This window comes from Podarcis cretensis, assembly GCF_951804945.1.
Source record: "Podarcis cretensis genome assembly, chromosome: 11".
NCBI lineage: Eukaryota > Metazoa > Chordata > Lepidosauria > Squamata > Lacertidae > Podarcis > Podarcis cretensis.
Genome location: NC_137180.1, coordinates 12,149,166 through 12,172,964, shown reverse-complemented (window position 1 = coordinate 12,172,964; position 23,799 = coordinate 12,149,166). Strand labels below are relative to the sequence as shown.

General features: G+C 44.2%; 1 protein-coding gene across 3 annotated transcripts in view; it reads right to left on the bottom strand.

Moving 5' to 3' along the window:
* Positions 1 to 23,799, bottom strand: part of LOC307226702 (kelch domain-containing protein 3-like) — a 79,231-nt gene that overhangs the window by 34,338 nt on the left and 21,094 nt on the right. For all 3 annotated transcript variants that reach the window (XM_079995626.1, XM_079995628.1, XM_079995627.1), the window contains exons 7-12: positions 22,427 to 22,573; positions 21,363 to 21,414; positions 12,186 to 12,286; positions 9,944 to 10,029; positions 7,685 to 7,766; positions 738 to 823 (exon numbers count right to left, since the gene is read on the bottom strand). In XM_079995626.1, coding sequence (XP_079851752.1) covers positions 738 to 823; positions 7,685 to 7,766; positions 9,944 to 10,029; positions 12,186 to 12,286; positions 21,363 to 21,414; positions 22,427 to 22,573 — 554 coding nt within the window. The remainder of the gene's footprint in view (positions 1 to 737; positions 824 to 7,684; positions 7,767 to 9,943; positions 10,030 to 12,185; positions 12,287 to 21,362; positions 21,415 to 22,426; positions 22,574 to 23,799) is intronic.

Below are 23,799 nucleotides of genomic sequence, written 5' to 3'. Positions count from 1 at the left end.
AAAAAACACCTGGATGTACATTTCCAAAATATAAGGTAAAAAACATATAAAATAAAACCTACATATAGCAACAGTGTTTTGTGTTGTGTACTCTCCTATAATGGAAGTAATGGGCCCCACTTGCTAGCCCAAACCCTAAAATATCACTGGTTTGCTCATTTCTATATATAGGGTGCCTACATTCTGCATGTGCAAATGGCTTTAGCTACCTATTAGGTCCATACATTACCATATAGCATATATTCAACACAAAAAACAGCGACAATTTGTTGTTGACAAAGGACAGCTGGACGTATAAAGGGCCCCATTACCTTCAGTAGCTTAGGGCCTCATCAAACCTCAATCTGGCCCTGGGCACAAGTCAACTTCCCTCATCCCCCCCCCCCCCATGGTCCTGATCTTGATTGCTCCCATCCCCCACAGCTGATTCTCTGAAAAGAGAAAAGATGACAGGAGTATTGAATTCAATGGGGCTTACTCCCAGGTAGGTGAGATTTGGGTTGCAGCCTTAATCACCAAACCCATATGATACACCCAGTCTCACTTTCTGAGAGTGATCTAGTTGTCCCCGTTACCTGTTTCCATTTCAAAGCTCAGCATATTATTAAGTGCTCTCTTGTATTCTACATTCTTTCGAAACATGGAAAAGCTCTATGGATCCATCCACTGAGAGAGGCTGAAATGCAGTAAAATTCGAAGAATAGCAGGCTCCTGGCTTCAAAATGATTTTCACTTACATGGCTATGAAGAATAAACGCCACATGGTTCCGTCTGCAAGCAGGGGGGATTCCTACGTAGAGTGGCATCTTCCATTTCATCCGCGCTGAACGGCACAAAAGAAAATAATAATAATGAAAGCAAACTCGCTGACAATAATCTAAACAATGATTCTTTCCCGTGGATTATGCTGAAGGTGCTCTCAGTGCTATAAATATAGTACTGAGAAACCTCTGAATGCCTGAGCTTTGTATAATTGTTGTAAGAAAAGCTACAAGGGATCTGTAACAAAAATGAGTTAATCCTCCATTTGTGCTTGGGTAGTGGAAAAAGAAAAAGAAAGATCATTGGAGAGAGATTATTGCCTCTCTTTTTTTAGAGTGCAGTTACTGAATTTAAAATTACTAAAGCCAGCCACAACTTCAATCTAAATAGGCTAGATTCAGGAACAGAAGGGGAAAGCGAACTGTACTGCAAGGACTCTCCTCCCTGAAAGAGAGGGGAGTGGTTGTGGACGGGAGCCCGAGCACCGCTCCTAGCAGGGGGCGTTGCCCCCTGCCTCCAGCTCACCTGGCTGGCACTCACGCCCCCCCCCCGGTGGCTGTCCAACCAGGTGCCATGGGGGGGGGCGTGTCCAGCAGCCTTTATGCTGCAGTGCCAGCCTCCCCCCCGGCCTCATTTCTCTTTGTCGTCCTGGGCGAGTCACCCACCCTCCACTCCCTTTGAGTTAGGGCTTAGGTCATTGGCCTTGCTATGGACCTTAGGTTGGTCGCCCCGGTTGCCCGGGGGGCCTGGTAGGAGTTTTTCCATTTGGCATTAGGCTTTTTGGTTTTTTTGCCTACCTCGTAGCAATCGTCACAACTTTTTGGTGGTATTGGTGGGTAGGTTAGGCATTGGAATAATGTGTTGTGGTGTGTCGAAGTGCTAGGTGTGGCCATCGCCTATGCCTTCAATTTCTAGGGGTATTCCGTTAATGGAATCTGGCGGTCGTGTATTCCGTCCGAAGCCTGCTTGGCGGGAGGCCATGGCACGACCCTCGGTGACATCAGGGGTGAGCCTATAGTTGGATTAGCATCAACAGGTGATGAACCCCTGGTGAATAAACCCACTTGTTTCGCGATCCAATGCCTAAGCCAATACCTTTTCATTGCTGTAATCAATAAAGTTGTGGCCTTTTCCAGCCCATTAACCTTATATCACGTGTCCCCGTGTCTTCATTTTACTTCGCGGGGGTCGGGTCCTCGAACCACAATAAACCTGCCACCTGTATAAACTATCTTGCATTTGTCAGTTCTCTCAAAATGCTTTACGAGTGCTGTGAACAAGGAGCACATAGTACATTATTTTGACCCCTTGATCTAAGTCATTGATCATTTAGAACAGGGCTGCATACACACGGTACACTTAATTTTTTTTATTATTAATCTAGATTTTCAAGATAGCCTACAAAAGAGAACCATAAAACAAATATAAAACAGATCAAAAACATCAGAAACAAAAGCAATTATCATAGCAACAGTAAACAAACAAAGAAACAAAGAAACAAACAAAAAGCCCCACCAACAATAGATATAAAACCAGTTAAAATCCTGGGCAATCTTTTATTTTGTTGAAAATGTCTAAAACTTGGCTTGCCCCGAGATACATGATACACACCGAAAGCACACAAAGTCACCCCAAGAATGCTGGAAACTGTAGCTTATCCTTCACAGAGCTGTAATTTCCAGCGCCCTTAACAAATTACAGTTCCCAAGTTTATCTGGTGAATGTCGTCTGCTTTAAATATATGGTATGTACAGTGCCCAGATATGAGAAATAGAGACTGCTTAATCACTTATGACTTTACGGCTGGATCACAAGGTATTCTGTTTTTGTTTTGTTTTTTTTAAAAAAAACCTTTATTGGGAGGTGGGACCTCCTAATTGTGATGGATTCTTAGGAGAGAAACCCAGACCAGCATTCCCTTCCAAGACTTTATATTGTCTTTCACATTTATTTAGCTAGTTGCGTGTCAAGGCCCCCCAGGAAACCCCCGAATAAAGACACAGTTCACACAACATTTTGTTTTGGTTTTTGGCATAATTTTGGCCACAACTTTATTGAATTACAGTATGTGAGTGGTTACTTAGGCATTGGTTCGCGATGATCTGTTCCCACATAGAGGTAGGAACAGAACTGACAACTGCAAGCCTGCGGAAGTCAGTAAGGGTAAACATTTTTGGGGAGAGAATAGAGCTGGGCGCCAGGCTCTCACATCTCCCCAAATGCTCCCAGGGGCTCTTGCGTGGCCCTAGCCCCTTGACAGGGGTTCGGACAAGAGCATGGCGAGCAACTGGATTCCTTTAACTGAATACCGTTGCTGCAGCAGCATTGGAGGGGCAGCCACAGCCAAACACATCCCCTCCACCAATCAAAATTAACCAATGCCTAACCGCAACCTTACAAGTTGTGACAATTTGCTATGCAGTAGGCCAAAAACTGGGTGGCGCTGTGGGTTAAACCACAGAGCCAAGGACTTGCCGATCAGAAGGTTGGCAGCTCAAATCCCCACGACCGGGTGAGCTCCCGTTGCTCGGTCCCTGCTCCTGCCAACCTAGCAGTTTGAAAGCACGTCAAAGTGCAAGTTGATAAATAGGTACCGCTCCGGTGGGAAGGTAAACGGTGTTTCCGTGTGCTGCTCTAGTTCACCAGAAGCGGCTTAGTCATGCTGGCCACATGACCTGGAAGCTGTACGCCGGCTCCCTCGGCCAATAAAGCGAGATGAGCACCGCAATCCCAGAGTCGGTCACGACTGAACCTAATGGTCAGGGGTCCCTTTACCTTTTAGGCAAAAAACCAAATGGCACCGGCCAATCAGCCAAATGGTAAAAATTCTTACCAGGCCCCTGCCCCAAAGCAGATGGCCTCATGACAGGTATAGCAAGGTCAGCACCAACAAACCCTAAATATAGGGAAGGTGGGCAGGTGATCCGATGTGCACAGTGAAAAGAGGCAGCTCAACGCTGCACACAGGGAATAAATAGCACCTCCATCAATCAAACCATTTTGCAACATTAAATTCTCCCCAGCAACAATTGGAGGTGCCCAATCAAATTCGTGGTCATCCATACTAACCCGCCCAGCAACTGGGAATGTCATGGTTTCCCCCACCGCAACACATGCTCTCCATGAAGGAGAACCCACTTTATTTCATTTCTATCTTTCCTCCAAGGTGCTCAAAGTAGGAAGCATGGTTTCCACCAGCTTTGGAAGCCATCTAGCCAAGTCCATCCACCAGGAAGGAGTATGTGAGACCTAGAATCACAGAACTGTAGAGTTGGAAGAGACCCTGAGGATCATCTAGTCCAACAATGTCCAACTGGTCGACCGCGATCGAGAGGTAGATCACCATGGTGCTCCTGGTTGATTGCGGTAGTTAAAGCAGTGATCGCCCAGTTGTTCTTGAGTGATTATGACATGCCCCGTCCCCGGCAGCACTACGTCCCATTGCTGCCGCTGGCGCTGTTGTGAAGGGTTTTATTCCCTGTATCTGCAACAGAGTGGGGGGAGGTCAGCGGACTGTTGGGCGAGCAGCTCAATCATTCCTAAAAAAAGCTCGACAAGTATGGGCAATGACAATGGGTAGATCACTGCCAGTTTTATTATACTGTAAGGGATGCGGGTGGCACTGTGGGTTAAACCACAGAGCCTAGAACTTGCCGATCAGAAGGTTGGCGGTTCGAATCCCCGTTACGGGGTGAGCTCCCGTTGCTCGGTCCCTGCTCCTGCCAACCTAGCAGTTCGAAAGCACGTCAAAGTGCAAGTAAATATATAGGTAAACTGTGTTTCTGGTTCACCAGAAGCAGCTTAGTCATGCTGGTCACATGACCCGGAAGCTGTATGCCGGCTCCCTCGGCCAATTAAGCAAGATGAGCGCTGCAACCCCAGAGTCGGCCACGACTGGACCTAATGGTCAGGGGTACCTTACTGGGAATAGATTGCAGTCTCTAGAGAGTTGGGTGTGCCTGATTTAGACCAACCCCCTGCTATCCAGGACTATGCAGCTGCCCCATACTGGAATCAAACCTGCAACCTTGGCAAACAACTGAGCTGTCCAGGCTGGCCAGCCAGTAATTTGCTCCCCTTCTGTTTACCCTTGTGTCTTGTTCATGCAAATACAAATACAAGTGTAATAAGAATTTTAAGGTCTTAGATATATATTAAATGTTCATAAATGTACCAAGCAAACACATACATAAATATATATATAAACCACATGTCTGAAGCAGCACAGGAAAACAGTCCTGAAACCATTTTGACTCTCAAGCTGACCAAATGTTTCTCTGCAAGGAGGGAGGAGGTGAAAAAACCTTCCTTGTTACAGGAATTTAGTAATCACCATTTCAAAGGGTGGCAGACTACCAAGAAAAGACTACCAGGAAAGGCAATCAGATAAGGCATTATCAGATAACTTGGCAGACAGGAAAAACAACAACATTCAAATTTCTGTTGTAGACCACCTTTTCTGTGATGTAGGTATGATGTTTGTGGGGGGTGGTTTTAGGGTACACCCTTTCTGTGATGTATGTGTGATGTATGGAGGGGGTAGTCTTGAGTTCCAGGGCAGGGAATTTAAAATGTCTATATAAGTGCAGGCACACCTTTGTTCTGGGTCCTCCTCCTTTCCTGCGTGTGAGGGGAGCACCCTGTTACAACAGATCAATAAAGATCAGTCTTACTGGCTGCTTTGCTTCTCAATATTCTCTGGTTGGTCTCTGTTATTTTCTCCTACCAATAGGGAACCCACATAAGGACTCTATACGGGCTCTTGGATACCCCATAAGGGGAAAAGGGCAGATTTTGTTTACAACATAATGAAGGTTTGGGAATATGTTCTAGTGTTGACACAAGGAGTTCCTAAGTGAAGAAGTCTTTTTTTTCCTTTTAAACTAGAGAGGTTCTTGTGGTTTAGACTCCTCGGAGCCTTTTTGCTGGAGTATGTGGTTTCGACGGCAAAAAATCTTTTCATTCTGATGTGTGAAACGGATGTTCGGAGTTCAAACGTGGATGAAACAATTATCTTCAAAAAGATATGTTTGAGAATTTGCATTCTTTGTTCTCCAGTCATTTTTGAAGTGGCAGGTTAATGACACAACCTGTAAAGCATATGCATCATAGTTCTTAGATCAGCCCCTGAAGAAGGGAAAAATTGTTTCCGAAAAGCATCTGGTACCAATAAATGAATTTGGCACTTTTTGAGAGAAACAACTGTTTTCTCTCTTGTTCTTGTGTCGATCTTTCTTTTCCCAAGTTACTCTGGTGCCAAAGGCAGTAACTCCCATAAACGCTCTCTGGCAGTAAAAATAATAATGCAACAATAGTGGATTAAATAACTTCTAGACATAGCTGTCACAGGTGGCTGCCTCATTCTGCATAATACTAAGACTGGCTCTGATTATGTGAACCAGGTCTCTCTCTCTCTCTCTCTCTCACTCACTCACTCTCCCACACACAATTTTCTGCAGTAACATGTAAGCACTTGCTAAGCACTTTCTGTCCAGAAAGGCTTCTGTCACAACAAATACAAATAGGGACGCAGGTGGCGCTGTGGGTTAAAGCCTCAGCGCCTAGGGCTTGCCGATCGAAAGGTCGGCGGTTCGAATCCCTGCGGCGGGGTGCGCTCCCGCTGCTCGGTCCCAGCGCCTGCCAACCTAGCAGTTCGAAAGCACCTCCGGGTGCAAGTAGATAAATAGGGACCGCTTACCAGCAGGAAGGTAAACGGCGTTTCCGTGTGCGGCTCTGGCTCTGGCTCTGGCTCTGGCTCTGGCTCTGGCCAGAGCAGCGATGTCACGCTGGCCACGTGACCCGGAAGTGTCTCCGGACAGCGCTGGCCCCTGGCCTCTTAAGTGAGATGGGCGCACAACCCCAGAGTCTGTCAAGACTGGCCCGTACGGGCAGGGGTACCTTTACCTTTACCTTTAGACATAGCTGTCACAGGTGGCTGCCTCATTCTGCATAATACTAAGACTGGCTCTGATTATGTGAACCAGGTCTCTCTCTCTCTCTCTCTCTCTCTCTCTCTCTCTCTCACTCACTCACTCACTCTCCCACACACAATTTTCCGCAGTAACATGTAAGCACTTGCTAAGCACTTTCTGTCCAGAAAGGCTTCTGTCACAACAAATACCGTATTTTTCACTCTATAGGGCACACTTTTCCCCCTCCAAAAATTAAGGGGAAATGTTTGCGCGTCCTATGGAGAGAATGCAGGCTCTGTGGCTTCAGCAAAAGAAACACGAAGCCTCCAGAGCACAGAGGGAGCGCTTTCTGGCTTTTGGACAGCTCCACAAAGCCTCCACAGGGCACAGGGCTGAAGGCTCCCCATGCCCTGTGGAGGCTTCGTGCAAAGCTAGACCAGCTATCCCAGTGGCTATCCCAGAAGCCAGAACAGCAAGAGGCTATTCCAGAAGTCAGATACTTCATGCTGTTCTGGCTTCTGGGATTCAGAATTTTTTTTTTTTTGTTTTGTTTCCTCCTCCCCAAACTAGGTGCGTCCTATCGTCTGGTGCATCCTATAGAGCGAAAAATACGGTATGTTAGTCTTTAAGGTGCCACAAGACTCTTGAATTGTTCCCCCCTCTTCCCTGCGACATGATAAATTAAGAACAATAATCAGAAACTACCCTGAAGTTATAAATGCACAGCAAATTTTGCTGGAGGAACTATTTTTGGTTGCTACATTCCCCCCCCCCCCCAGAAGTGGGGACAAAGAAGCGCAGATTCAAAGAAAAAAACATTATAAGGGATAACCAACAGACAAATGGATCAGCCGAAATGGAAAGAAGTCGGTGTGTTTTGAAGTGTAGAGATAAAGGCAGTATTCAAATAGCATAGCAAAAATGCACCTCAGAAATCAGTAACTTTCAAACAGGCAACGATGGACAACGTTATCTAATCCACCCGTTCTTCCACTGCTCCCCCATCTCACCTAAACTTAATTTCATAATATCATTCCTTGGTATTTGACTCCCATCTTCAGACTTGGAAGTTCCTCCAAACAAATAAATGTCCTGAAAGGAAGAACAAAAGAAACTGTAGCAAAAGTAATAAATAACTCAGCTTTATCTTTGCTTTGTCCTTCTCTACGGCAACATCCACACAAAAATATAGTTACTGGAGTTGGGGTTTTTTCCATGTCTCATTAAAGGCCTTCTTTCGATGAACAGTCAGAAAGTCAATTTTTTTGTAACAGTAAACTGTTCCTGCCAAATGTCTTGCAGAGGCTTGACATTAATACCTATGCTGAACTTTATTGGTAACGTTATTTGTCCACTTTTTTAAAAAGTTTTTATTTATACTTTTCAAGTTTATACATTTCATTAGTTTCACAATCAATTTAACATTTCGAAGTTTGACTTCCTTCCCCCTCTTTCTGCAGTTTCCTAATATATATATTTTTATAAAATATCTTCTGCATATCCAAATTCATTTAATTTGCTCATTTAATTATCTACTTTAAATATATACTTTTATGAAACTGCAGGTTATTACGATAATTCTGCCAATGCTTTTATTGGTTTGCAATTTATCTGTAAATATTCCATAAACCATTTCCATTCTTTTATAAAAAGTTTGTTATCTTGATTTCTTATTCTTCTGGCAAATTTCGCCATTTCTGCATATTCCATAATTTTTGGATCTATTCCTCCTTTGGTGGGACTTCTGATTCTTTCCACTTTTGGGCAAGTAGCATTCTCGCTGCTGTAGTAGCATACATAAATAAATTTCTATACAATTTAGGTAGTTCTGTCCCTATAATTCCCAAACACATACATTTGCCCACTTTTGCTAGGGGCAGAGAAGCAGCTATCTGCTAATCTGAGTTACCGTTAGAAAACGCAGATGGCTATGAACAACTTCCATCCTACAAAGTAGACTCAGGGGATCCCTTGATCCCTTCTCATTGTTGATGTCTGGACATCTGCTGTAATCCTTTGTCTCACCCTACACACCTCAATGAAACATCTGAGGACACATGCGGACCAATACTGCTGGTTGCCTTGGAAATGGCCGGCTTCTGCTAATTAACAATCTGCTAAAACACTCTGGGATTGATTGGACTGCGGCCAACTCGCCTCGCCTTGCATTTCAGAGGACTCCCAATGACAGGTGTGGCCTGGCAAACCAATAGGGAGGCTTTTCTGCATAGACATGGCGATATTCCGCATAACTTAGCACCGTTGAAATTTGAAGTGCAATGAGGAAGGATGGGGATGGAAGAAAACAACAACAACAGAAATTGTGCTGCGGCGGCAGCACGAGGCCCCATTAGCTAAAGTGGTACCTCAGGTTAAGAACTGTTTCAGGTTGAGAACAGACCTCTGGAACAAATTAAGTTCGTAACCAGAGGTACCACTGTAAATATAAATACAGGGCTCATCCACACTTCCGCATGTGCTGTGCCTAGAAAGCACAGTCCTGGCAGTTTCCTGCTTGACCCACGCTTTCTAAGCATGGGTCCAAGGAGTTTTCCCCCTTGCCCCATTCCTTTCCAAGGGAAAACCTGCTCTTTCATGGTATATCAGAACAAATGGCAATCTAGGGTAAACCCAAATTCCTGTTAGTTCTGATTGAGCACCAAAGAGCAGTTCTCATCCTGAGGTAAAGTTCTTAACCTGAGGTACTACTTCCGGGTTAGTGGAGTCTGTAACCCAAAGTGTTTGTAACCCGAGGTGTTTGTAACCTGAGGTACCACTGTGTGTGTGTGTGTGTATATATATATATATATATATATATATATATATATATATACACAGATAAATAATTGCAGTCACCTGTGTATGACAACTATGTACATTTTACAATTTTTTATGTGCTGTAAGCCACCCAGTGTGGCTGGGGAAACCCAGCCAGATGGGCGTGGTATAAATAAGAAAATTATTATTCAGAGGGGAGTGAATGGGGCTGGGCACCATACCGTCACCCCTCCCCACATCCTCCCAGGGGCATGCACGGCCCTAGCCCCTTGCCGGGGATACGGACTAAAACACGGCAAACCCCTTACTGGTTTTCGCTGGAATCTGGAAGTCAGTTCTGTCCCTGGGCATTTTAATAAAGTTGTGGCCCAAATTATGCCAAAAACCTTAAACAAAAATTTTGTGTGAATTGTGATTTATTTAGGGGGTGGCTTTGGACCTCAACATGCAGCATCATTTGAAACAGAAGATTGAAACTGACAGGCTTTTACCTTATCATGGTGAGCTGTAAATGTGTGCTGCGTCCTTCCGATGGGCTTTTCTCCCTTGACATCACACTTCTGCCACGTTAACAATACTTAGGAAGAGGAGAGAAGAAAACGAGCAAATAGAACCTGCATTGCATCCTGGGGTTGTTGTTTTTTTTGCATCAGGGAATGCAGTTCATGGCCTTCGATATTTCCATCCATTTATTCTTATAAAAACAGAGCTAACCTCCCATCGTCCCAGACTGGAACTTATTGGGCAGCCAAATAACTAAATAGTGTAGGGAATTCTAAGCATTCCTAACAGCACTTTTTTTGGTATAATTTTTATTACATTTTATGTTTTACATTTTAGAATATTCATTTAAACAACCTTAAAATATCAATGCCCTCCCTTCTACTCTTTCCACGATTCATTCTGCATAACATAAATCCCTGCATATTTTATATAAACTGAACTGTCAGGGAACTGCCATCAGGGCCAGAGGGAGAGAGCGGGCTCCAGAGGGATTCCAGAGAGCATCCCGGGATGGGGAGAGGCACCAGTGGAGATGGGGGGAATCGGCAGATGGGGGAATCGGCAAGGCGGTCCCATGACTCCTCGCCGGGGACCAGCGGGGAGAGTAAGGGTCCTCCGCTGCCCACACCCTCCTTGCGCAGAAGGCTTCCGCACAGGGAGAGTAGGCGGAGACTAGGCGTCAAAGAGCTTCTTTGGTGGAAGAAGTTCAAGAAACGCCCACTGACGGATTCTGCCAGCGATTGAGACAGCCACGGGCGAGTGGCTGTCCGGACAGAAAAGGTTCACTCAGGCAACCCAGCCAGGTGTGGCGCCGGTTTACGCACGAGCAACCCCTAGAACCATTACATGAACCATTCAGTATTCTATTATTACATCCATCAAAACATATTTACGCTGTTGAATCTGTCTTAATGCTGCCCTCGTTTTCAAATATACACAATTCCCCCCCATATATTCAATAAACATTTTCCAATCTTCTTTAAATGTAGGTTCTTCTTGTTCTATATGTTAAATCTGCAACCTGTGCATATTCTGTCAACTTAAGTTGCTATTCTTCTTTAGTTGGGACCTCACTCATTTTCCATTTTTGGACTAACCAAACATGAGCCACAGTAGTGGCCTACATAAATAACCTTTTTTGACACCTGGGACTTTCCATCTGAATTATCCCCATCAATAAGGACTCTGGCTTTTTGGGGAAAGTACTTTTAAACATCTTTTTCAATTCATTACGAATTATTTCCCAATACTCTTTTACCCTTTTACAGCTCCACCACATATGACAGAACGTACCCTCAGTCTCACTGCATCTCTCATTGTACTCTTAAGTTGCATTATCTAATTTTACGCCCACAAATTTTGGAGCATTTGATTAGAGACTGCAGGCTTGTGAAGCAACCGTCAGCCTAGTAATGGCTGACATTATTAAGGGAGAAGATTTCAGAGCTATTTTTAGGCAATCTGAGAAAGGACGAGTTTTTGGAATGTTTCCTGGCAACACGGTACCATCTTTGAAAGCAAAGCATTGAAAAAGCCAGTGTCCTGACAACATCAGTCGGTGAGGGTTAGGGTGGTATAAAATGCAATGAAGAATTTCACAGCATTTGACATCATGAAGAACTGAGCTCTGTGGAAGCCGAGGACCCAACATGGCTTTTTTGGGGAGATGGCCAGTGAGCCAACAGGAAATGGTGTACAGTTATACATAAGGGAACTCTTTAAGAACTCTTGAGTTCTTAAGGGATCGAAACCAAGTTAATAATACTTAGTTCCCATTATAATCAATAGGACAGGCTAGCCGTAAGTAACTTTTTACAGAAGTGTAATTAATTTGGCCTGGATTCACTAAATTTTTAATACAGTTTAATTGCATTAATTGTATAATACAATTCTGAATTAAGTGTCAAATGCCCCAGTGCTTATCAGTTATCCAAGTGTCTTTGCAGAAAAGTGGAAACTGGGAGCAGGCAAACTTCTTACTGAATAATGATACAGAATGCATGTTTTTACTTATATCTCCATAAATTGTGTGTTTTTCCCCTGGTTTATAGTGTGTTCAAAGCTGATTATCATTAGTAAAGATCCATCTGAAGTCTGGCTCTGAGGTACAAGCAAAAGTGGTACAGTGTTGTTGCATTGGCTTTCATCTATTTGTACCCCCCCCCCAAAAAAAAACACACCCCAGTTATTCATACAGTGAGGGAAATGATCTGTAATAATGAAAGACACCTGTGTCCAGTGCAAACAGATCAGTGCAATATTCATCTTTGTCGGAACAACCTCCAAACATATAGATGATTTCTCCGATCGTTGCAAAGGCATGGCCTGATCTGAAAAGTTAAAACATCATTTGTATTTAACAGTGTGCCTCGCAGCTCACTCAGACAGAATTAGAAATGCCATGGAAATCAAAAGTATATAAGGTTGCCCCCCCTCCTGACTGTTCTCTTTGGGGGGGGCAGGTGTATTCTGCAAGATGCCATTGCTGCTGTTATAAGAATTTAAGGTCATATATATAAAAAATTAAATGTTCATAACTGTATATATAAACCACATGTCTGAAACCCCACAGAAAAGGTCTTGAACAAATTGTCGTCAAATATTTCTCTGCAAGGTCAAAGTGGGAAACCTCCCCATTGTCTCTTTCCTCACAAATCCTGTCTTAAGGGCACATTCAAGATTTGAACAGGGTGTGAGCCTGTGACGTGTGACCTAGATTCAGGAATTAAGTACAGTGGATGCTCGGGTTGCGAACGTGATCCGTGCGGAATGCACGTTTGCAACCTGCAGTGTTCGCAACCCCCAGCTTCGATTCAGCACTTCTGCGCATGCGCAACCACCAAAACTCGTAAGTAACCCGTTCTGGTACTTCCGGGTTTTGGCGCATCTGTAACCCGAGGTATGACTGTAGTTATAATAATAAAAGAGTGGGCAAAACCCGGATAAGGCAATCAGGTAACTTGCCAGACAGGAGATAAACAACGCACTCAGATTTCTGTGGTAGACTGCCTTTTCTGTGATGTATGTATGATGTTTCTGGGGGTGGTGGTCTTGGACTTCAGGGAGGACAATTTAAAATGTCTATATAAGGCCTTGCGCACCATTGTTCTGGGTCCTCCTCCTTTCCCGCATGTGAGGGGAGCACCCTGTTGCAACAGTTAATAAAGATCAGGCTTACGAGCTGCTTTGCTTCTCAATATTCTCTGGTTGGCCTCTGTTATTTTCTCCTACTGACAGAGAACCTACAAAAGGGCTCTTGGGTACGCCATAAGGGAAAAGGAGCAGGTTTTTTTTACTTATATCACTGCCATTACAGTGCATTAGTGGTAGATGTACACTGGATCATTATTAGTTGTTCCGTGATGCTTCCCTAATGCTGCCACATCGTTGCCACCTGCTGTAGCACGACAGAAAACAAACTGGAACATTCGTTGTATGAAAAGTTATAGGATTTCAGCATGACGTGACAAGGGTTGCACTGACTGGAACTGAAGCAGTATATGAGACTTGAAAACCTTTGCAGGTGCGAACGGTATTGAAACCGGGATCATGCAGTGCCAGATTTACGTATAAGCTAGTCAAGCTATAGCTTAGGGCCCCACTCTCTTGGGGGCATCCAAAAATATTTAAAGGAAAAAAACCTGGATGTACATTTCCAAAATATAAGATAAAAAAACAAATAAAATAAAACGTACATACAGCAACAGTGTTTTGTGTTGTGTAGGGCTCCTATGATGTAAGTAATGGGCCCCGCTTGCTAGCCTGCTCCCTCAAATATCACTGGTTTGCTCATTTCTATATGTAGGGTACAGGACACAGGTGTCGCTGTGGTCTAAACCACTGAGCCTAGGGCTTGCTGATCAGAAGGTTGGCGGTTTGAATCCCTGCAACGGGGTGAGCTCCAGTTGTTCGGTCCCTGCTCCTGCCAACCTAGCAGTTCGAAAGCACATCAAGCACAAGTAGATAAATAGGTACCGTTCTGGCGGGAAGGTAAATGGCGTTTCTGTGCACTGCTCTGGTTCTCCAGAAGCAGCTTAGTCATGCTGGCCACATGACCCGGAAACACTGTCTGCGGAAAAACGCCGGCTCCTTCGGCCTATAGAGCGAGATGAGCATCACAACCCCAGAGTCGTCTGCGACTGGACCTAATGGTCAGGGGTACCTTTACCTTTATATAGAGGGTGCCTACATTCTGCATGGACTGGTTGCATGGCAACATGTGCAAATGGCTTTAGATACCTATTAGGTCCATAAATTACCATATAGCATATATTCAACACACACACAAAAACAGCGACAATTTGTTGTTGACAAAGGACAGCTGGACATATAAATGGCCCCATTAACTTCAGTAGCTTAGGGCCTCATCAAACCTAAATCTGGCCCTGAGGCAGTAAGAGCACAAATAATATCATTGCACAATAAGGAGGATGTCTGAAGGAACCCAAATAAGCAATGTGGTAAACATTAGGAAATAAACATAAACTCAAGCAGTGTGAATGTTCCTCCCCTTTGAAAGAAGAAGAAGTGATACATACTGTCATGAGGGTTTTTTTTGTGGGGGTGGTGGTAAGCTGTATGCTTGAGCCCTACTCCCTTCTAATTCATGGATCCAGCATGGATTGAATTGCTGGAATAGCCAGGCCAGCCTGGTAATAAGGTAAAAGGTAAAGGTACCCCTGCCCGTACGGGCCAGTCTTGACAGACTCTGGGGTTGTGCGCCCATCTCACTCAAGAGGCCGGGGGCCAGCGCTGTCCGGAGACACTTCCGGGTCACGTGGCCAGCGTGACATCGCTGCTCTGGCGAGCCAGAGCCGCACACGGAAACGCCGTTTACCTTCCCGCCAGTAAGCAGTCCCTATTTATCTACTTGCACCCGGGGGTGCTTTCGAACTGCTAGGTTGGCAGGCGCTGGGACCGAGCAACGGGAGCGCACCCCGTCGCAGGGATTCGAACCGCCGACCTTTCGATCGGCAAGCCCTAGGCGCTGAGGCTTTAACCCACAGCGCCACCTGCGTCCCCAGCCTGGTAATAGCCCACTAAAAATGGGTCATTAAGGGAACAAAGGGAGTGGTTCTGTGCCAGATGTCAAATGGGTAGGCTTCCCTTCCCCAGCTACCTGTCAGTTCAAAAGAGACAAGGTAAGCGTTGAGAGTTGAGTTATGTGAGCTAGAAGCCGGAAAAAAAGCTAAACCCGGTGTGAGTAAAGATGGCGTCGGGCACACTTCTGCTGCGCCACTGGCCGTCTGTGCCGATCGAAAACTTCCCTTAGCCCTCTTAGCATAGTCCTAGCAGAGTTCAGCAGCGGGAGAAACTGTTGCCGTGTGTGGATAATAAATCAGACTGAATGCAGGCTTCTCTCTTATCTCCAACAGTCTTTTAATGCGTAGAAAAACATCGTAAATTAGCCCGGCGAAAGAGTGCACATCCTTTCGCCTCTCAGTCAAAACCGAAAGAGAACTCACACACAAAGAAAGATTCCCGTATGTGAACATAACCACGCCTCAGAATGTGAGACGTCACACAGAACTGTTTAACCCTGTAAGTTCTGAATCTCCTCACACCCTGGGAAAGCAGAAAGAGACAGAGACAGAGACAGAGAGAACGCAGTGCCCAGCTACATTATGGTTACCAGATTTTTTTTAATGAATCCGGGGACCCCCCCTTTTTTTGTTTTTTGAAGCTGAGTAGCAACAGGGAGTCAGTAGTTGGGATGGTGAGGCAAAAGATCCTGGGCTCAGGCACACATGCATATTGTATAAAGGTGCAAAGCCCTTCTTTCGCACCCTGTGAAACATAAATGCGCAGAGTTTTTTAAAAATTGGGCAATGGCCACTCACTAACAACTCCCAAGCCTCCACCGATCAGTCAAAAGAAAGGGGGCAGGGGGTAGGAGATCTGTACCGCCGGATGTCCCCGGTTCCCCTTTGGCAGTGGCAGCAACAGCGGCAGTCAGCAACCCGGAGCCAGCCTGGTAGCGCAGTTGGCTCTGGCAGGCTTCAGGAGCTGCTTGCTGCTCGCTGCTGTGGCGCCCGCCAGTTTGCCCCCCGGAAGTCCCCATATGATGTGTCTGGTGCAAAACACATCATATGGGGACTTCCGGCAGCGAGCAGCGAGCGGCAAGCAGCTCCTGAAGCCAGCCAGAGCCAACTGCGCTAACAGCCTGGCTCCGGGCTGCTGAGGCTGCCGCTGCCACATTTCCTGGGGACAGATTTGCAAATCTGGGGACATTCCGGGGACAGAATTTGTCTGGGGACATATTTGTAGAACCAGGGATGTCTGGTAACCCTAAGCTAGATGCCTCTGGGAAGCCAAGCAGCAGAATACAAGAGCAACAGTGCTCTCCTGTCGTTCTTCCTGAAGCATGCCGCTCAGTCACTTAGCCACTCCTCTAGACCTGCACTCTAGGAAGCCCTGAGAGTTGCGTCTATACAGCAGCAAGTGTGCTTTTCATGAAATAACTGCTATCAAAACGCACCACTGTCATCTTCTCTGGCGGCAGGTCTGCAGAGGTCAAGTGCTCTCTTTCCTACCATTTGCTGATCCCTTCTGCTCTCTACCATCCAGACCCTCTGAATTAACTCTAAGGGGTTTCAAGTGCACAGCAACTATATCAAGTACCTGCTAAGGAGTTGTGCGAGAAGACCAGGAGTTTATGTGGACTGTCAGTAGGCCCTTGTTTCCTTACTAAGGTAGCTGTTAAGTTGTGGGTGAACATATCAGATGACACAGCGATTCTTCAAACAGCTCTTGTTTATTCACAGGCCAGGACAGAACTGAACTGAAGGGTTCAGTCAGCCTGCTTATATAGAGCTCCACTAGAACGCAACAGTAACCATTTTCTGTAACCATCCAATCACTGAACGTCACTTTCAATCCCTTATTTGCATATGTGGACCTGAGTGAAAACTATCTACAGTATCCCCCTGCTGGCCCAGGGTGAGAACTTCAGTACATAACAGTAGCCATGCGTCACACTGGCTTACCCTCAGCCATGTCTCCTCTTCTGTTTCTTACTGGTCATCCTCCCCATTCACTAAGTCAGAATGATTTCTAAATCTGCCTCTATGCATCAAAACCGAAGCAGGATTTTGTGCAAATCGGTGCCTTCTTCTGTCCTCTTTTCCGGTGATGGGTTCCCTGCATTCCTGTTCCTGAACTGCCTCCCTTCTCAGTCTACTCCCTTCTCAGTCTACTCCCTTCTCAGTTAGGATGGGATGGGATGTGGGGTGAGTTGAAGTAGGAACCGGGAATTGGTAAAAATGTATGTGTGTGAGGAGAGGGGAGGAATCTTGTTTAAGCAAAATGCACCACTTCCTCCCATGATCAAATTATTGCTTTCCTTGTAGTAAATACAAATATACTGAATAATTTGTTCCATCACAATAACTGTTTCGTTGCCCAGCTCATAAGGAATGTGATTATACAACTGGAACAATACCCATTATTTTTATGCTGGGAACTACATTTGTCGATTCCTTAAACTTATTATGTTTATTACAGTAGTTTAGTAACAGAAAAAAAAAACACAAAATCAATCTTGGCAAAGGCAAGGCATAATAATGTGTTTGCGCAAGCTTATGCCAAGGCAGAATTTAATCCAAAACTACTTAATTGTCATTTATTTATAAACTCAGCCCAAAGATTTCTGCTGTGAAGCATTCTGGTAGCAATCATATCAATATCTAGCATGAGTTTTAGTGTCTGAAATCTGACGCATCTGCATTTGTATCAATAGCCCAACTTCATGAATCGTGACAGTGACGAGACTTTGTCACTCGCTGATAGACAAAGTAACACTATGACGGTTAGCTTGAACTCTTGTGTGGGCTACCTACGCCCAAATTTAACTGGAATTTCGTTCAAAGGTATTACAGCTCAATGCTGTACACCAGGGCCAGAGAATCTCAGGCCTGCTGGGGAGGGTAAATGTGGCCCTCCAAGTCACTCTACCTGGCCCCCAAACTCTATACCACATCCCCAGTGCTTTGCATCCTCCTTGCGTGTTTTGGCTGGCTGGAATGCGTCCCTCAGACTCTGATAATGCCTTTTGCTTGTCTGGCTGCAGGACAAAGATGATGATGATGATAATTTATTTATACCCCACCCATCTGGTTGGGTTTCCCCAGTCACTCTGGGTAGCTTCCAGCAAAATATTAAAATACAATAATTCATCAAATATTAAAAGTTTCCCTAAACAGGGTTGCATTCAGATGTCTTCTAAAAGTCAGATAGTTGTTTATTTCTTTGACATCTAGTGGGAGGGCATTCCATAGGGCAGGCACTACTACTGAGAAGGCCCTGTAACTCCGCTTCTCACAGGGAGGGAACTGCCAGAAGGCCCTCGGCGCTGGACCTCAGTGTCCGGGCTGAACGATGGGGGTGGAGACACTCCTTCAGCTATACTGGGCCAAAGCCATTTAGGGCACCAACACTTTGAATTGTGCCCAGAAACGTACTGGGAGCCAATGTAGGTCTTTCAGGACTCGTGTTATATGGTCTCGGCAGCCACTCCCAGTCACCAGTGTAGCTGCTGCATTCTGGATTAGTTGTAGTTTCCGGGTAACCCTCAAAGGTAGCCCCACGTAGAGCGCATGGCAGTAGTCCAAGCGGGAGATAACCAGAGCATGCACCACTCTGGCGAGACAGTCTGCGGGCAGGTAGGGTCTCAGCCTGCGTACCAAATGGAGCTGGTAAACAGCTGCCCTGGACACAGGGTTGACCTGTGCCTCCATGGACTGCTGTGAGTCCAAAATGACTCCCAGGCTGTGCACCTGGTCCTTCAGAGGCACAGTTACCCCATTCAGGACCAGGGAGTCCTCCATACCTACCCGCCCCCTGTCCCCCCAAAACAGTACTTCTGTGGTTCTTTGTGCGTGTAGAAGCTCACCTACTGCACAAAGTTGATATGTACATTATTTGCTCCTCCTACTTTTCCTTCTGGTCCCACCCACCACAGGAATTTGGCGCCCTCGATGTTGCCCAGGGTGGAAGAAGCCGGGGTCTGAAAAGGGTTCCCCAACCCTGCTAGTCTTATCTACTCAGAAGTGAGCCCTGTGAAGTTCAATGGGGCTTACTTCCTTTTGCCTGCCTGGCATGAGTATCAGAATTCGTGGAGGCTGAGGAAAAATCACCACTAATTTGTCATGCTTGTGTTTTGCGCTAGTGCATTGTGTTGCCTAATGATTTTAGGTTGGTGGCAATTTGTCACGTTCAGGTTCCTGGGCATTCTCCAGAGCGTTATTAATGAACAAAGCGTTCCTCACTGCGCTCTGAGTGAGCAAAGAATAATTTTTCATAAGCTGGTCTTAGCTATTCCAGTTATGGTGGTACTAGTGGAAGAGAAAATGGATCCAGCGAAGGAAAAAAAACATATTGGGAACAAGACTCCTTTAATATAGTTAAGCAAACATCTGAGGTGAGCAGCAATTATTCTCGGCCAAGCACTTGAGGAGCAAAATATGCCATTTCATTTCATTTCATTTCATTTTTATTTATTTATTGAATTTATATACCGCCCTATACCCGGAGGTTTCACAGTTTATTATTTACTTATTATTACATTTTTAACCCAAGTTTCCTCCAAGGACCTCAAATTGGTATATTTGGTTTCTTCCCCTTCCCATTTTAAGCCCAGAAGGAGTATAGATGCATAGATGGCCAGGAATCAAAGGAAATTATATACTATTAGCCTTCCCCAAAGTCAAACCCTCACAATTGTATCAAACTCCCTGCAGAACTAGTTGAAGACCCGTCAAGTGTCCCCGTTTTCCTTTTAAGCTATTTCTCCTCTCCTTCAAAGGAAGACTCGGCAATATTTAGCCAGGCAATAAAAGTCACATCCATTCATGACATGGCACAGAGTGTTGACTAGGTCATAAAGGCAGCATTCAGATACCATTACCGGTATGGTTGAATATTTCACTCCCAATTAAACAAAAATTATGCGCTGTTCCAGCTCAAGCTTCAATGGGTCACAGAGATAATTATATTCTCTTGTTTCCTTGTTTATTTGGAATGGCAAAGGAGGGCATTTTCTAAGAATCCATTTGGTGCCACCATTAACAGAGCTCTCCCCTTTGTCAGGAAAAGAATATATAGGGATCAACTTTTTATGATAAGAAGAATGACCACTGTATTCAAGAATGTTTGGCCAGCATCTTTTCAGCTCCTAGGGCCTTTTGCCTATGCATAGAAGAAACTCATGGCTTCCCAAAACAATCTTTGGTTCAGACAATAAGTGGGTCTTATCCTTCTGTACACCACCCCACTCATTTTTATGGCCTCAATCCTCATGCTAAGTAAGATGCAAGGGCAGAATTAATTTATTTATATTTTTATTATTATTTTGACAAAATAATAATCATAAATAAGTAAGAATAAAAATATGCACCCCACCACCAAGACCATTCCATTGTAACTATCCAAACCTCCCAAAATTTCAACACCTCTTGAGATAGTTTGACCCCCTTCTGTTTCAACAGTACAAATTCTACAAACACCGTCCATATCTCCTCAGAATAATTTCTCCTGCATATTCCCCATCTAACCTTAATGACACATGTTCATTTATCATTAACAGTTATATCCCAACCTCTTTATATCAGGGGCATATGGAGGGGGGGCGGTCCACCCCGAGTGCTACCCTGGGGGAGGGTGACAAGATGGCCTGCTGCCTTCCCCCAGCTGTAGAGCAGCTGAGGGTGCGCGCAGCGTCTGTACGGTCTGCCACACGTGCGCCGTCCGCATGTGCGCTGCGCATGCACAGTCTGTATGGGCGCTGCGCATGTGCCACCAGGCAGTTCGCCCCGCTCTTTGGCACCCTGCACCAGGTGCCAGAGAGGCTTCCTCCGCCATTGCTTTATACCATTCTTCCATTTTATATTCTGCTTGCCCCTTCCAATTCCTTGCTATAATAATGCGTGCAGCTGCCAATAAATTTGTGAGGAAGTCCTTCATTCCCTGTGAACCTTCTACCCCATCGTAAATTGATAAAATTGCTACTGTACCTCTGGACTTTCAGTCAGCTTTAATCCAGTGATTTCTGTTATCTCCTTAAACACCCTTTGCCAAAAAAAATGTACAGATTTACACCCCCACCACATGTGAACATAATTTCCTATTTCCTGGCATCCCCTCCAACATAGCACGGAATATTCCCTTTGTACTATTAATGCAAGACCTTCCTTTACTCTTCTTCTGTATATATGAATGGCAAGGTCACACGAACGGTGGAGGGATGGTCCTTACACTTCAAATATTATTCCACCTTCATCAGCAGTTTCTCTGGCGGATAACATGACTAAACTATCTTTTACTTGTGCTTTTCTTATTCCAGTTCAACTCTAGTGTTAACAAGCAACTAACCTAAAAATTAAAAATATATAAAAAAACCCAGCAACTAACCTGGCACCAGGGGCTGAACCAGAGGTTTTGACTGGGGTCCAGCTTTGGGACACTGAAAGACAACATAAACTGTCACAATAGCAAAAGGTACTTCAGAACGTTATGACAAAAAATGCAACAAAAGTGGCAGAATGGCATTCCATATAACAGTGGGTGGGAGGCAAAAGTAGTGGCCCTTAGGTATTCTGGACTCCAGTTCGCATCATTCCTGGTCATTGGCCTTGCTGTCTGGGGCTAATGGAAATTGGAACCCAAACACACTGGCTACCTCTGCAGTTTAATATTATTTTTTTCCTATCAAAACAGGGACCCATATGAGTGAAGGTGAGTCTATGTACTTTTTAATCCACAGTTACCGACATAAAAAGGTGTGTGTCCTCAAAAAGAGTGCCTTCTCTGCGTGCCGAAATCCCAAGGGAGCAGAAAAGACTATTTATGTATGCAACCACAGCTGCACGGATGTTATTGGCCCAGAGATGGAAAGAAGATAAAGTTCCTTCCAGAGAAAAATGGCAGATCAAGTTGATGGACTATGCTGAAAAGGCTAAAATAACCGGGAGAATAAAAAATTGGGAAGACCAAAATGTTAATAAGGAATGGGGAAAATTTATAACTTATCTTAAAGACCATTGTAAACAGTTAAAATCGCTAGTAAGATTGGAATATCACTTGTAGTTTAAGGGTGAATTTTACAATGGTAAAAGATTTGGATCATCATAAAAGATGGAGGAAATGATGTAGCAAATAACAACAAAGAGAAATCAAGGAGAACTTCTATATATTATACCGACAATACACCTCTTCACCCTGACCTTTGACACCAGAGATATTTAAATTTTTAGGACCCTCCCTAATTTTCTGATGTAAATTATCTTAACTGATCTTTAGAAATATATCTTTATATTATTTTAACCTGACCTAGGGCTTTATGCTGAAGAGCAAGAAAGAACCCTGGAAACAAGTTCTATTTGAACTTACTGTTATAGTCTGGACTATTGCATGATTGTGGATTGATTGATCACATACGAAACCAAATTTCTTAAAGGAGATTTAATTCTACTCACCCGTGTTGAACACGTGCAGGTCATCAACAGCTTTTCCGCATAGTGTACCCCCATATACGTAGATGTTTTCTCCAACTGCAGCTGAACTGTGATTGAGAGTCTGAGGTGCGATGCCAGTGGCTGCAACTTTCTGCCACATTAAGGAACCTTAAGATAAGGAAATAACAGTAAATTAGTCTCTTATCGTAGAGTGGGCTGGGGGAGGAAGGAATTCACTCTCTCATTCTGCTTGTTCTACAAAATACTGAAACCTAGCTAAAAGAGGCTAGCGGTGTGGGCAATTTCAAAAGTTGGCGAAAATCTTGCCTTTTCAGAAAGGCTTTCGGTTTTTAAATGGCTATTTTATCTGAATTGTTTCTTTTTTTAAAAAAAACAACCTGTCTCTTTGCATTTAAAAAAAATAGTTTTTACTGTTTCTGTATTGTGCTAAGTCATTGATAATATACTATCTGTTTTGCCATGAAAATATGACATCTATTCCACTACTCCTCTCATGCATATTTCAGCAAAATAGCTTACAAACTGTGTATTAGCTTTCAGTACCGTACAACATATACAGTGGTACCTTGGGTTAAGTACTTAATTCGTTCCAGAGGTCCGTTCTTAACCTGAAACTGTTCTTAACCTGAAGCACCACTTTAACTAATGGGGCCCCCCACCGCTGGAACACGATTTCTGTTCTCATCCTGAAGCAAAGTTCTTAACCTGAGGTACTGTTTCTGGGTTAGCAGAGTCTGTAACCTGAAGCATATGTAACCTGAAGCGTATGTAACCCGAGGTACCACTGTACTCAGATGTGCAATCAGATGCAAAAAGGTGTGTGTTGTAGTATGTGGTGGTCTTGTAGTCAGGTTAAAGCTTACTGGGAAATGATATATAATGAAATAAAAAGGATGTTTAAAATAACCTTTGTAAAAAAACACACCAGAAGCTTTTCTTTTGAGAATTATAGGGACAGAACTATCGAAAATGCATAGAAATTATTTATTTATGCTACTACAGTGGCAAGAATGTTACTCGCTCCAAAATGGAAAGAAGCAGAAGTCCCAGCAAAGGAAGAATGGATACAAAAACTTATGGAATATGCAGAATTGGCAAACCTTACTAGAAGAATAAGAAATCAAGCTAACAATTTTTTTTACAGAAGAATGGAAATGGTTTATGAATATTTACAGATAAATTATAAACAGTACATTGGCAGGATTATTGTAATAACCTGCAGCTTTATAATAGTATCTACTTAAAGAAGATGAATAAATGAGTAAATTAATTTCATTTGGATATATTAAAAAAATAAATTGAAGGAACTGCAGAAAGAGGGGGGAAGGAAGTCAAGTTCTGAAAAGTCAAAATGATTGTAAAATTAGTGAAAT